The sequence below is a fragment of the Oncorhynchus tshawytscha genome, linkage group LG13 (assembly GCF_018296145.1).
Source record: "Oncorhynchus tshawytscha isolate Ot180627B linkage group LG13, Otsh_v2.0, whole genome shotgun sequence".
Taxonomy (NCBI): domain Eukaryota; kingdom Metazoa; phylum Chordata; class Actinopteri; order Salmoniformes; family Salmonidae; genus Oncorhynchus; species Oncorhynchus tshawytscha.
This window is the reverse complement of record NC_056441.1, coordinates 261,161-271,626: the sequence shown is the minus strand read 5'-3', so window position 1 is coordinate 271,626 and position 10,466 is coordinate 261,161. Positions and strand designations below refer to the sequence as shown.

General features: G+C 49.1%; 1 protein-coding gene across 1 annotated transcript; it reads left to right on the top strand.

The window, feature by feature from the left end:
- Window positions 1-6,200: 6,200 nt before the first annotated feature.
- On the top strand, window positions 6,201-10,247 carry LOC112246088 (low-density lipoprotein receptor class A domain-containing protein 4-like). Its single transcript, XM_024414357.2, has 3 exons — window positions 6,201-6,767; window positions 9,293-9,346; window positions 9,660-10,247. Exons 1-3 carry the CDS (start codon window positions 6,633-6,635, stop codon window positions 10,245-10,247), a joined length of 777 nt encoding a protein of 258 aa, XP_024270125.2. The 5' UTR covers window positions 6,201-6,632.
- Window positions 10,248-10,466: the final 219 nt, after the last annotated feature.

Sequence of the window (10,466 nt, the reverse complement as noted above, 5' to 3'; positions counted from 1 at the left end):
GGTGTCGTTGGAAGTAGACCAAAGTGCAGCGGGGTGAGCTTACATTTTCTTAAAGCAACCTAGAAAACAAAAAATAGAATGCCCAACCCACATTACACCCTGACCTAACCAAATAGAGAAATTATGTCAGGGCGTGACAGTACCCCCCCAAAGGTGCGGACTCCGGCTGCAAAACCTGAACCTATAAGGGAGGGTCTGGGTGGGCATCTATCCACGGTGGCGGCTCTGGTGCAGGACGTAGACCCCGCTCCACCTCTGGCTCACCCCGCTTTGGCGCCTCTGGTGTGGGGACCCTCGCCGCCGACCCCGGACTGGGGACCCTCTCTGCGGGCCCAGGACTGGGGACCTTCGTTGCGGGCCCCGGACTGGGGAACCTCATTGCGGGCCCCGGACTGGGGACAGTCGCTGCAGGCCTCAGACTGGGCACCCTTGCAGCTGGAAGCTTCAGATTGGAGGCCGTCACTGGAGGCTCCAGACTGAAGGATGTCGCTGGAGGCTCCGGACTGGAGGCCGTCGGTGGAGGCTCCGGATTGGAGGCCGTCGCTGGAGGCTCCGGACTGGAGACGGTCGCTGGAGGCTCCGGACTGGAGGCCGTCGCTGGAGGGGTCCGGACTGGAGACCATCGCTGGAAGCTCCGGACTGGAGGCCGTCGCTGGAGGCTCCGGACTGGAGCCCGTTGCTGGAGGCTCCAGACTGGAGACCGTCGGTGGAGGCCCCTGACTGGAGGCCGTCGCTGGAGGGGTCCGGACTGGAGACCATCGCTGGAAGCTCCGGACTGGAGGCCGTCGCTGGAGGCTCCGGACTGGAGCCCGTTGCTGGAGGCTCCAGACTGGAGACCGTCGGTGGAGGCCCCTGACTGGAGGCCGTTGCTGGAGGCCCCGGACTGGAGATCGTCGCTGGAGGCTCCGGACTGGAGACCGTCGCTGGAGGCTCCGTACTGGAGACCGTCGCTGTCTGCCTACCTGTCTGACTGTCTGCCTACCTGTCTGTCTGTCTGCAAGTCTGCCTGCCTGTCTGTCTGTTTGCCTGTCTGCCTGGCCTCCCCCTTATAAGATGATCCCGTTACATGGCAATGTGGGTTGAAGTTTGGCATTTCCGTTTCACAGTCGAGGTTTGGCAGGGACATTTTAGGTACAATTTTAGTGTCTGTGTGTGTGTGTGTAGTTTTGCATGGGGGATTTTTGGGACGTTTTACTGTGTGTGACTGTGTGTGTGACTGTGTGTCACAGGGTGATATGTGGCGGTAGAGGGTTTGGAGGCATACAGCTAGCTGGCTGTGTTTGGCTGTCTCAGTCTCCTCCTCTCCAGTCTCAGCCTCCAATCCTGGGCTTCCTCACTCTCCCACCCTCCCTCCTCCCCTGTCAGATCACCCTGTCTCCTTTCCATCTTCCCCCCTCAGATCTCCCCTTCTCCTCTCCCTCCTCCCCCTCCTCCCCTTCTCCTCTCCCTCCCCAGATCTCCCCTTCTCCTCTCCTTCCCTCCCTCAGATCTCCCCATCTCCACCTCCTCCCCTCAGATCTCCCCCTCCTCTCCCTCCTCCCCCTCAGATCTCCCCATCTCCTCTCCTTCCTCCCCCCAGATCTCCCCAGATTCCTCTCCTTCCTCCCCCTCAGATGTCCCCTTCTCCCACCTCCCTCCCCTCTCCCCCCTCAGATCTCCCCCTTCTCCTCTCCTCCCCCCAGATTTCCCCTTCCCCTCCTCCCTTCCTCCCCCAGTCAGATGTCCCCTTCTCCTCTCCCTCCCCCCTCAGATCTCCCCTTCCCTCTCTTCCCCCCTCTCCTTCCCCCTCCCTCCTCCCCCAGATCGCCCTCCCCCTCCTCCCCCTCCCCCTCCCCCCAGATCACCCTTTCAGATCTTTCAAGGCAGTTAACCCCCAAAACAAGGAAGTTAAACCTCAAAACAAGGCAGTTAACCACCAAAACAAGGCAGTTAACCCCCAAAACAAAGCAGTTAAACCCCAAAACAAGGCAGTTAACCCCAAAACAAGGCAGTTATACCTCAAAACAAGGCAATTACCCTCAAAACAAGGCTGTTAACCCTCAAAACAACAGCTCCCTGGGCGCCAATGACGTGCAGCCCACCTGCACCTCTCTGATTCAGAGGGTTTGGGTTAAATGCGGTAGACACATTTTGGTTGAATACATTCAGTTATGCAACTGACTTGGTTTCCCTCCCTCCCTCCTATCCGGTCAGATCGTGAGAGCACAGCTGTTTTCCTTCTGTTATGAAACGGCAGGCCTAAGAGAGGAAACAGAAAATGGTTTCATGAAATATAGATCTGATTCTGCAGCCTAAACAGAGCCTCAGCCAGGTTCACTCTGTGTGTGTGTGTGTGTGTGTGTGTGTGTGTGTGTGTGTGTGTGTGTGTGTGCGTGCGTGCTTGTGTGTGTGTGTGTGCGTATGTGCGTGCGTGTGTATGTGTGTACTTTTCTCAGTATCTGAGCTCACATAAAGAAGTTAGAGAGGGTCTTATGTAATGCCTCTCCTCTCCTGCTGCATTCTCCAAGACACACGTACACACACGCGCACACACGCTCGCCAGCCACCCATCAGGAAGTCCAGGTCCCATTTGCACAGGGCGGGGTTTAGACCTAGGGTCCTTAGCTTAGTGATGAGTTTGGAGGGCACTATGTTGTTGATGGCTGAGCTGCAGTCGATTCACAGCATTCTTACATACTGTAGGTCATCTTGTCCAGATGAGATAGGGCAGTGTGCAGTGTGATGGCGAATGCGTCGTCCGTGGATCTGTTGGGGCGGTATGCAAATTGTAGAGGGTTTACTCTAGGGCGTCGAGCAAGGTGGAGGTGATATGGGCCTTGATTAGACTCTTAAAGCACTTCATGATGACAGAGGTGAGTGCTGTGGGGCGATAGTCATTTCGTTCAGTCACCTTGGTTTTCTAAACTTGCTTGGGTAGAGAAACAATGGTGAACATCTTGAAGCAAGTGGGGACAACAGACTGGGATAGAGAGAGATTGAATATGTCCGTAAACACTCCGGACAGCCATGCTCTGATGACGCGCCTAGGGTGGAGAGGGGGTTTCTCTACCACCTGAGTCACACAGGACCCTCAGCCCCAGTATTTACCCACACAGGACCCTCAGCCCCAGTATATACCCACACAGGACCCTCAGCCCCAGTATTTACCCACACTGGATCCCCAGCCCCAGTATATACCCACACAGGACCCTCAGCCCCAGTATTTACCCACACAGGATCCCCAGCCCCAAATATATACCCACACAGGATCCCCAGCCCCAGTATATACCCACACAGGATCCCCAGCCCCAAATATATACCTACACAGGGTCCCCAGCCCCGTATATACCTACACAGGATACCCAGCCCCAGTATATACCTACACAGGATACCCAGCCCCAAATATATACCCACACAGGATCCCCAGCCCCAGTATATACCCACACAGGAACCCCAGCCCCAAATATATACCCACACAGGATCCCCAGCCCCAAATATATACCCACACAGGATAGTATATACCTACACAGGATACCCAGCCCCAGTATATACCTACACAGGATACCCAGCCCCAAATATATACCCACACAGGATACCCAGCCCCAGTATATACCCACACAGAATCCCCAGCCCCAAATATATACCTACACAGGGTCCCCAGCCCCAGTATATACCCAAACAGGAACCCCAGCCCCAAATATATACCTACACAGGATACCCAGCCCCAGTATATACCAACACAGGAACCCCAGCCCCAGTATATACCCACACAGGATCCCCAGCCCCAGTATATACCCACACAGGAACCCCAGCCCCAAATATATACCCACACAGGATACCCAGCCCCAGTATATACCTACACAGGAACCCCAGCCCCAGTATATACCCACACAGGATCCCCAGCCCCAAATATATACCCACACAGGATACCCAGCCCCAAATATATACCCACACAGGATACCCAGCCCCAGTATATACCAACACAGGGTCCCCAGCCCCAAATATATACCCACACAGGATATCCAGCCCCAAATATATACCCACACAGGGTCCCCAGCCCCAAATATATACCCACACAGGATACCCAGCCCCAAATATATACCCACACATATATACCCACATATACCCGCCCCAGTATATACCTCATACCCAGTATTAGAGGTCGGCCGATTAATCGGAATGGCCGATTAATTAGAGCCGATTTCAAGTTTTTATAACATTCGAAAATCTGTATTTTTGGGCGCCGATTTGCCGATTAAAAAAAATATATATTGTTTTTATACCTAAGAACACATTCTTATTTTCAATGACGGCCTAGGAACGGTGGGTTAACTGCCTTGTTCAGGGGCAGAACGACCGATTTTCCCCTTGTCAGCTCGGGGGATCCAATCTTGCAACCTTGCACTCAAGGAGACTGCCTGTTACGCGAATGCAGTAAGCCAAGGTAAGTTGCTAGCTAGCATTAAACTTATCTTATAAAAACCAATCAATCATAATCACTAGTTAACTACACATGGTTGATGATATTACTAGATATTATCTAGCGTGTCCTGCGTTGCATATAATCTGACTGAGCAGTGGTAGGCAGAAGCAGGCGCGTAAACATTCATTCAAACAGCACTTTCGCGCGTTTTGCCAGCAGCTCTTCGTTGTGCGTCAAGCATTGCTCTGTTTATGACTTCAAGCCTATCAACTCCCGAGATGAGGCTGGTGTAACCGAAGTGAAATGGCTGGCTAGTTAGCGGGGTGCGCACTAATAGCATTTCAAATGTCACTCGCTCTGAGCATTCTAGTAGTTGTTCCCCTTGCTCTGCATGGGTAACGCTGCTTCGATGTGGTGGCTGTTGTCGTTGTGTTGCTGGTTCGAGCCCAGAGAGGGACGGAAGCTATACTGTTACACTGGCAATACTAAAGTGCCTATAACAACATCCAATAGTCAAAGGTTAATGAAATTCAAATGGTATAGAGGGAAATTGTCCTATAATTCCTATAATAACTACAACCTAAAACTTCTTACCTGGGAATATTGAAGACTCATGTTAAAATTAACCACCAGCTTTGATATGTTCTCATGTTCTGAGCCAGGAACTGAAAAGTTAGCTTTCTTACATAGCACATATTGCACTTTTACTTTCTTCCCCAAAACTTTGTTTTTGCATTATTTAAACCAAATTGAACATGTTTCATTATTTACTTGAGGCTAAATTGATTTTATTGATGTATTATATTAAGTGTTCATTCAGTATTGTTGTAATTGTCATTATTACAAATAAATACATGGGGGAAAAAATCGTCCGATTAATCGGCATAAGCTTTTTTGGTCCTCCAATAATCGGTATCGGTATCGGCGTTGAAAAATCATAATCGGTCGACCTCTACCCAGTATATACCTTAGACCCAGTATAGACCCAGTATATATCTCAGACCCAGTATATACCTCAGACCCAATATAGACCCAGTATATATCTCAGACCCAGTATATACCTCAGCCCCAGTATAGACCCAGTATATACTTGAGTCACCAAGATGGCATAGCAGTCAGTCTTTTGTCCTCGTCTTGTCGTGTCCCGTATATATATATATATATTTATAACTTTCTTCGCATATCTTTTTATACATATTTTTTTATTTTCCACAAAATCATCTTCAAAACACTCTCCTGCAACCCGCCTCACCAATTTATATAAAAAAGAAAGAAAGTATTATTTACCTCAAATCTGTAATCCTCCATAGAAGCTAACCAGAAGCTAGCCAGAAGCTAGCCAGAAGCTAGCCAGAAGCTAGTTAGCTTCTTTACTGGCTAATCGTTAGTATTCAGCTAACCACGGTTTGTTGTCATCAGCTATCCTTTAGCTCGAAAATCTATCGCCAGTTTTGTACGGCGCGGCTCGGACCGGAACATACCGGACCTATTTTTCTCTCCATGTCCGTTTCTCTCGTTCCACTTCATGATTGTGTCCCACTTGTTGTTGATTCTTCACAAAAAAATACAGTTTTATATCTTTATGTTTGAAGCCTGAAATGTGGCACAAGGTCGCAAAGTTCAAGGGGGCCGAATACTTTCGCAAGGCACTGTACCTCAGCCCCAGTATAGACCCAGTATATACCTCAGACCCAGTATATACCTCTCTGTCTCTCACTTTCTCTCTCTCTATCTCTCTCTCTGTCTCTCTCTCTCTTTCTTGCTCTGTCTGTCTGCCTGTCTGTCTGACTGTCTGCCTACCTGTCTGAGTCTGCCTGTCTGTCTTCCTCTCTCTCTCTCGCTCTCTATCTTTCTTTCAATTAAATTCAAGGGGCTTTATTGGCATGTGAAACATTTGTTAACTTCGCCAAAGAAAGTGAAGTAGATAATATACAGAAGTGAAATAAACAATAAAAATGAACAGTAATCTCTCTCTCTCTCTCTCTCTCTCTCAGAATAACATGTCCACACACCCTTGTGGATCAGCAAATAACATTAGTGAACATGTCTGTTTGGTTGTGCTATCTCTGTCGCCCTCTCGTGGTCAGACGCATAACAACACCTAGCTCCAAAATCTTCTACATTCTACACCATACTCTATATAGTGCACTGGAATTTGACATGTATATTAAACCTCTGTGTTTCTCTCTCTGTTTCAGCTGAACTGGAGTTTGTTCAGATAGTAATCATAATGGTGGTGATGACAGTGATGGTGGTGGTGATTATCTGTCTGTTGAACCACAGGCTGTCTGCCCTGGCCTTCTTTAGCAGACAGACACACAGCCACGACCAGGACAGACAGCGGGATCAGGTCACCATGCAGCACGTCAGTACACAACTTCTTACCTACCTACTTACCTACCTACCTACCAGTCTAACTAATAAATGATGCTTCATCCTCATTTGTATTGATGATTCTGGCTGGGGCCAGTGAGCAGAGCTGGAGGAGTTAGGAGGAGAAAGTGGGAGCTAGGAGGAGCTGGATGAGCTAGGAGGAGCTAGGAGGAGATGGATGAGCAAGTAGGATCTGGAGGAGCTAGGAGGAGCTGGAGAAGCAAGTAGGAACTGGAGGAGCTGGATGAGCTAGGAGGAGCTGGATGAGCAAGTAGGAGCTGGAGGAGCTAGGAGGAGATGGATAAGCAATTAGGAGCTGGAGGAGCTAGGAGGAGCTGGAGGAGCAAGTAGGAGCTGGAGAAGCTAGGAGGAGCAAGGAGGAGCTGAGGGAGCAAGTATAAGCTGGAGGAGCTAAGAGAATCTAGGAGGAGCTGGAAGGAGCTAGGAGGAGCTAGGAGAAGCTTGGAGGAGCTAGGAGGAGCTGGAGAAGCTAGGAGGAGCTAGGAGAAGCTAGGAGGAGCAAGTAGGAGCACGTAGCAGCTGGAGGAGCTAGGAGGAGCTGGAGAAGTTAGGAGGAGCTAGAAGGAGCTGGAGGAGCTAGAGAAGTTAAGAGGAGCTGGGAGGATAGTGCAGTGTACTGCTCCCATTGCTGAGGAGAGGAGAGCGACTGGAGAGAGAGAGAAATTATAGAGAAAGGAAGAAAGAGCAGATATAGACAGCGACAGAGAAAGAGAGCTAGATCGATGGATGATGGATGGATGAGACCCAACCAAATCATGAGAGAACAAAAACATAACTATTTGACACATTGGAAAGAATCAACAAAAAAACTGATCAAACTAGAATGTTATCTGGCCCTAAACAGAGAGTACACAGTGGCAGAATACCTGACCACTGTGACTGACCCACACTTAAGGACAGGTTTGACTATGTACAGACTTGGTGAGCATAGCCTTGCTATTGAGAAAGGCCACCCTAAGCAGACCTGGCTCTCAAGAGAAGACAGGCTATATGCACACTGCCCACAAAATGGTCTCTGGTTGTCTGGGTATTGTTTGAGCTTCCTTCATGGGCTGGCATCATGCAGGGAGGGAGGTGGCCTTTACGCTGTTGTAGCATATTCCAAAATTCAAGAATTCTCTTATTCTGATTTTTTTACTCTTTCCAAATACTACTCTTCCCCTGTGTCTCTCACTTCGTTAGCTACCGTAGACTTTCATTATGTTAGTGTAATCAAACTGCAGATAAATCCAGCTGGTCCTGTGTAGATTTAGACCGGAGTGGCTTCTAAACACCAAACGCAGAGGAGAGGACACTGTCACAAATGGCATGACTACATATTCCCTATGTAGTGCACTACTTTTGACCAGGGCCCATAAATAGGGAATAGGGTGCCTTTTGTGACACAGACAAGAACTGCAGACTGCAGTGAGAGAGAGAGTGAGAGATAGCTAGAAGGATAGGGAGACAGTGAGAGACAGTGAGAGATAGCTAGAAGGATAGGGAGACTGTGAGAGAGAGAGAGAGTGAGAGATAGCTAGAAGGATAGGGAGACAGTAAGAGAGAGAGATAGCTAGAAAGATATGGAGACAGTGAGAGAGTGAGAGATAACTAGAAGGATAGAGACAGTGAGAGAGAGACAGTGAGAGATAGCTAGAAGGATAGGGAGACAGTGAGAGATAGGTAGAAGGATAGAGAAACAGTGAGAGAGTGAGAGAGAGAGTGAGAGATAACTTGAAGGATAGAGAGACAGTGAGAGAGAGAGAGTGAGAGATAGCTAGAAGGATAGGGAGACAGTGAGAGAGTGAGAGATAGCTAGAAGGATAGAGAGACAGTGAGAGAGAGACAGTGAGAGATAGCTAGAAGGATAGGGAGACAGTGAGAGATAGCTAGAAGGATAGGGAGACAGTGAGAGATAGCTCGAAGGATAGAGAGTGAGACAGTGGTGTCCGGGTTAACCCAACTAGGTTGTTTAGAAACACAGCAAGCTAACAGAACAGCCACAGTGGGGCTCCCCAGCCCCAGCCCCTTCTAGCCACAGCACAGTACTTTCTGCCAGACGGAGCTCGGTTGATTTTTAACAATCTCTCAAATCAATTAGATTCAAAGGGCTTTATTTGCATGGGACACATATGTTTACATTGCCAAAGCAAATGAAATAGGTAATAATCAAAAGTGAAATAAACAATAAAGATTGACAGTAAACATTACATTCACAAAAGTAACAAAAGAATAAAGATATTTCAAATGTCATATTATGTCTATGTACAGTGTTGTAACGATTTGCAAATAAAGTACAAAATGGAAAATAAATCAACATCTCTCTTCCTCCCTCCCTCCTTTTTTTTCCCTCTCCTCTACCTCTCTTTCTCTCTCCATACTCCTCTCTCCTCTGCTCTCTCCCACCTCTTCTCTTTCTCTTTCCTCTGCCTCTCTCCATCCCCCTTTCTTTCTCCCCTGTTCCTTCTCCCCCTCTCTTTATGTCTCTCTCTCTCTGTCCCTGTCTCTCTCTCGCAGGATGGCTGTGTGTGGCCAACCAATAGTTTGGTGATGCAGCAGGGAACCACAGAGGTGAGTGGGAAAAATGTACGTCATGGATCGTCTACCGTTGTTACGCGTACCTTGCATTGTCATTTGATAGGTTAACACAGTGCAAGCCCCTTTGCTGTTGACTGAGTTCCATTGCATAATGGCTGGACCCCTGACATATTCAGAGCAGCTTCTCTGTCTCACTTGAATCAGATAACATACATTCAAAGTATAGTGTTAATATTTACTTAGCCTAGTGATTTGATATGCTGCTACACAGTGCAGTGCAGTCCATAGTGTTGGTTAAATCCCTGAGGTGCTGACTACATCTCCTCTCCCCCCCCTCCTCCTATAGGTGATGTTTGGGCCCAGGCCGACCCAGGAGAGGTTCAACCCTCCCTCCTTTATGCAACGGGAGCATTTCAGCCGCTTCCAGCCCACCTACCCCTACCTGCAGCAGGACATTGACCTGCCGCCCACCATCTGTCTTTCTGATGGGGAGGAGCTGCCCCCCTATAAAGGCCCATGTACCTTACAGCTAAGAGACCCAGAGCAGCAGCTGGAGCTGAGCAGAGCATCCATCAGGCCCCCCCCTAACAGGACCATCTTCCACAGCGACCTGATCCATGTTTACGTCCACAGTGGTGGCCCTCGACCCCCCAGCAGTAACGCTGGTGTCAGTGCCGCCGAACGCATGGAGGGACTGCCTCCCACCTACAGTGAGGTCATGGGTCACTACCCAGGAACCTCTGTGTTTCACCACCAGAACCAGTACAGCAATAAAGAGCCGTTCGCCCAGTGGACAGGGAGCAAAGACAGGACACTGACAGACAGAGACAGGCAGATGAGCAACGAAAGCACAACCACCACAGGCTCCTCTGGCTCTGGCAAGGTCAAGGACAAAGAGAAGGATAGGGACAGGCGACGGGACAAACCAGTGTGAGGGGGGTTGTAGCTGGTCTGTACCAAACAGGACCCACCCCTCTCACCTGAAGGGGAGTGGCCTCCTCTCAGCATTCCCCATGCACAATATGAAGAAACCTGAGGAGCCAAGCTTACAAACACTCTTTTTGTATTCCTTCATTCTGCATTCAAGAGCTGTGGGCTTCTGCTTGAACACTAAGGCTTCATAGCTCATTTCTTGTTTGTTTATTTTTGTATG